The sequence below is a fragment of the Panthera onca genome, chromosome A3 (assembly GCF_046562875.1).
Source record: "Panthera onca isolate mPanOnc1 chromosome A3, mPanOnc1 haplotype 2, whole genome shotgun sequence".
In the NCBI taxonomy this organism is placed as follows: domain Eukaryota; kingdom Metazoa; phylum Chordata; class Mammalia; order Carnivora; family Felidae; genus Panthera; species Panthera onca.
Window position 1 is genome coordinate 110,310,263 of NC_138341.1, and position 3,237 is coordinate 110,313,499.

General features: G+C 53.1%; 1 protein-coding gene across 2 annotated transcripts in view; it reads left to right on the forward strand.

Annotated features, from left to right (window-relative positions):
- Positions 1–281: 281 nt before the first annotated feature.
- Positions 282–3,237, forward strand: part of DNAAF9 (dynein axonemal assembly factor 9) — a 130,946-nt gene continuing 127,990 nt past the window's right edge. For both annotated transcript variants that reach the window (XM_081795316.1, XM_081795315.1), the window contains exon 1: positions 282–684. In XM_081795316.1, coding sequence (XP_081651442.1) covers positions 602–684 — 83 coding nt within the window. In that variant the 5' untranslated portion in view covers positions 282–601. The remainder of the gene's footprint in view (positions 685–3,237) is intronic.

Below are 3,237 nucleotides of genomic sequence, written 5' to 3' on the forward strand. Positions count from 1 at the left end.
TCGGCTAGGAATCGGCAGGATGTTTGAAGGGAGGGTGCGCAATTGATTAGCAGCGGGGAAGGAAAGAGCAGCGAGGCACCGGCCTGGGACATCTGGAGGACCGGGAGGAGAACCCGGGCAGTGCCTTAGGTTCTCGCGGCGCCCCGGGACCTGGCTGCTGCAGCGGAAGGCTTCGCTGGAGGCCGAAGCCGGCAGAGTGGGGCGGGACGCGGTAAGGCCCCGCCCCCGGGCGCGTCCGTGTGCGTGGCTGGGGGCGCAGCAGAGTCCCACTCCATGATGCGGGATCTGAGGACAGGGCAGAGCCCTGGCGTGGAAGCCCTCACCGTAAGGACCGGCATTCCCAACGTCCCGCCGGGCCGCCTCGCAGCTTAAGGAGGGCGCGGCCCTGCGGCGGTGCGCCCACCCTCATCCCAGCGGGTGCCGACGCCCCCATCCACGCTCTGTGCGCGCCTCCGGCCCCGCCCCCGCCTCGACGTGCCCCCCGCGCGCCGCGCCCCCCGCCCACCCGACACGCCCAGCCGCCCCGCCCGGCAGCCGCGGGCCTGGAGCTGCCCCACGGGCCTGAGCGACCCTCGCAGCCGCAGCGTCCTCCTCCGCCGCCATGGACGTGTATCCCCCGCACCGGCTGGGGCTGCTCCGCGGGCGGTTCCCCGGCGGCCCCGGCCGCGGGTCGCCCTCCGTCAGGTACGCGGGCCGATGCCGCAGAGGGGAGGCCGGGCTGGGGGTTGCAGACTGTTGGGGTCCGGCGACGCCTCCCGCCGTAGGGCGTGGTCCGACATGGCTTCCTTGCAGATGGTATTCCCTAAACGGCTGCCAGAGAAACGTTTCCCCAGGAACGGCGCCGTGTGTAGCGGCTCCCACAATGGCTCCCCTGTAGACAACTCCACAGCGTCTCCTCTATAGAGACCCCCTACTATGACATCTCCGCCTCCGTAGGTTTCTCCCAGAAAAGATTTCCCTGTGGAGAACCCCCGCAGTGGGTTCTGTATGCGTAACTCATTTGCCTTCCCCTTGGAATATTTCCCCCAGAAAAGGTTATCTGTGGAGCCCCCCCCCCCCCACAGTATTCCCCTGGATATAACCCCCAATTCGGTTCCCCCAGAAACGGCTTCCGTATAAATCTCTCCTACAGTAGGTCTTCTCTAGAGCCTTTCCCTTGACAGCCGCGTCCCTAAAGAGTGCCCCCCTCCCGCCCCCTGCATATACACACGCTGACAGCATCTTCCTTATTGCGCATTCCCCCACCTCCCCATGCCCCAGCCTGCATCGCGACGCTCCCTCATTCCACAATAGGGAGCTCAGGTTGGGGGAAGGTGGAGGTCATTAGGCTCGCAGGAGAGAAAACTAACCGGACAAATAGGAAAAAGAGGCCAGAACTCCCGAAATTAGCGGACCCCAACCCCTGAGGAATTGGCAGACCCCAAGCCCCTGAGGTTAGAGACCGAGCCTCTGGGTGCTTCGGTATGGGGATATTGGGGAGGGTCCCCGCCCCCTTTCGTTAAAGGAAGACCCATTTCCGATTTCTGCTCCCAGTGCCTTTGGGGCTGACCTTGATAGTCTGGGCATTGTTTGCGATGGAGCTGTTATGGGGCCGCCCGCAGAGTATGGAGATTGGAATGAAGGAGCATTTGCGGCCGAGATCGTTGAGAGGGAAGAAAGGAGAGAGAGCGAAATGGGCTTTGGGACTGCTAAACTGTCATTAAATCAGAAGAGCGATTTTTTGTTTTCCTTTTTCTGTATTTTAGCAGTTTAGCAAAGAAAATATGTTCCCTTGAAAGGAAGCTGTTAACTTATATGTTAAAATGGCTTTTCTTGTATTCTTGTTACGGTACTTAAAGCATTGTATTTTTAACTTTTTGCTCGCCAATCTGTTTTGTTTTTGTTTTGTTTTAACAAGAACAAATTCACGGAGAACAAGAACTAAATCTTAGAATCCTGTATCTCTCTTACTTCCTGGCATTCCTTCCCCCACGCCAGCAACTAATGCACATTTGTTGAGTGAATAAAGAATGGAGGAGGTAGGGCTAGATACCCATTTGCATTTGGGAGTCCTAATTTGCTTCAAATTTGGCAGGTGACATTGTTGGAACTCCTGCTCTGCCCTTCAGTGGAATTCCTTGTGTTCCAAGTGTTTAGCTGCTTATGGTAACCATCTCCAATCTGTCCTAACATTTCTGGCAGCCACTTTCACTGTTGGAAAATATTTGAACTCTGTACAGAATAGAAACTGTGGAGGATACTTTTTTTTTTTTTAAGTAGGCTCCATTCCGAACAGTGGGCTTGAACTCGTGACCCTGAGATCAAGAGTTGCATGCTCTACCTGCTAAACTAGGTAGACACTCCTGCACAGAATACTTTAGAATTTAAAGCAGCCATCCATTAAATCTAAGCTCTGTGTAGAAGTGGGGTTGATCCTAGATCATCTTCAGCTTAGGAATCTTGAGTCTTTGAAACTTTTAGGAGAAAAAAGCTTCTCAGTGAGGGGCGCCTGGGTGGCTCAGTCGGTTTGATCCACCGACTTTGGCTCAGGTCATGATCTCACGGTCCGTGAGTTCGAGCCCCGCGTCAGGCTCTGGGCTGCCAGCTCAGAGCCTGGAGCCTGTTTCGGATTCTGTGTCTCCCTCCCTCTCTCTCTGACCCTCCCCTGTTCATGCTCTGTCTCTCTCTGTCTCAAAAATAAATAAACGTTAAAAAAAAAAAAAAAAAAAAAAAAAGCATCTCAGTGAAATCCATCTCTAACTGCTGCCTTTCTTGTTTCTAGGAGCATGACAGTGCACAGCATTTTTTTTTAATTAGTATTTGTATGTTAGATTAATGTTGTTAATCATAAACTCTGAATCTTAAGTGGTTTGAGTGAAACTTGTTAGTCCTCAGACAAAGGATAGTGCAAGGAGCCGCAAGGCCTGGCTGTTCTATATACCTTTGGTAAAAGAAATTTAGTCAAGGTTCCTCTCCTTTATCCTACCTCCACAGAACTGAACATGCTTTTCTTACTCATTTAAGCCTTTACCTGACTTTGGGCATTGAATGGCAGGTATGGGCTTAGCACTTTCCTGTCACCCATATTTGGCTGCTTTGCTGCACTCTGACTCCTGACTGATGAGAGAGGCAGGCCTAACTGGTGAAGTCACATTCCTAAAGACCCATAGATAGTACTTTGCAAGTGTGTGGTTCTCTTCTAGCAATGGAGTTCATTTTCACAGATGGAGAATAGAGATCAGGAGTTAAAATGATACT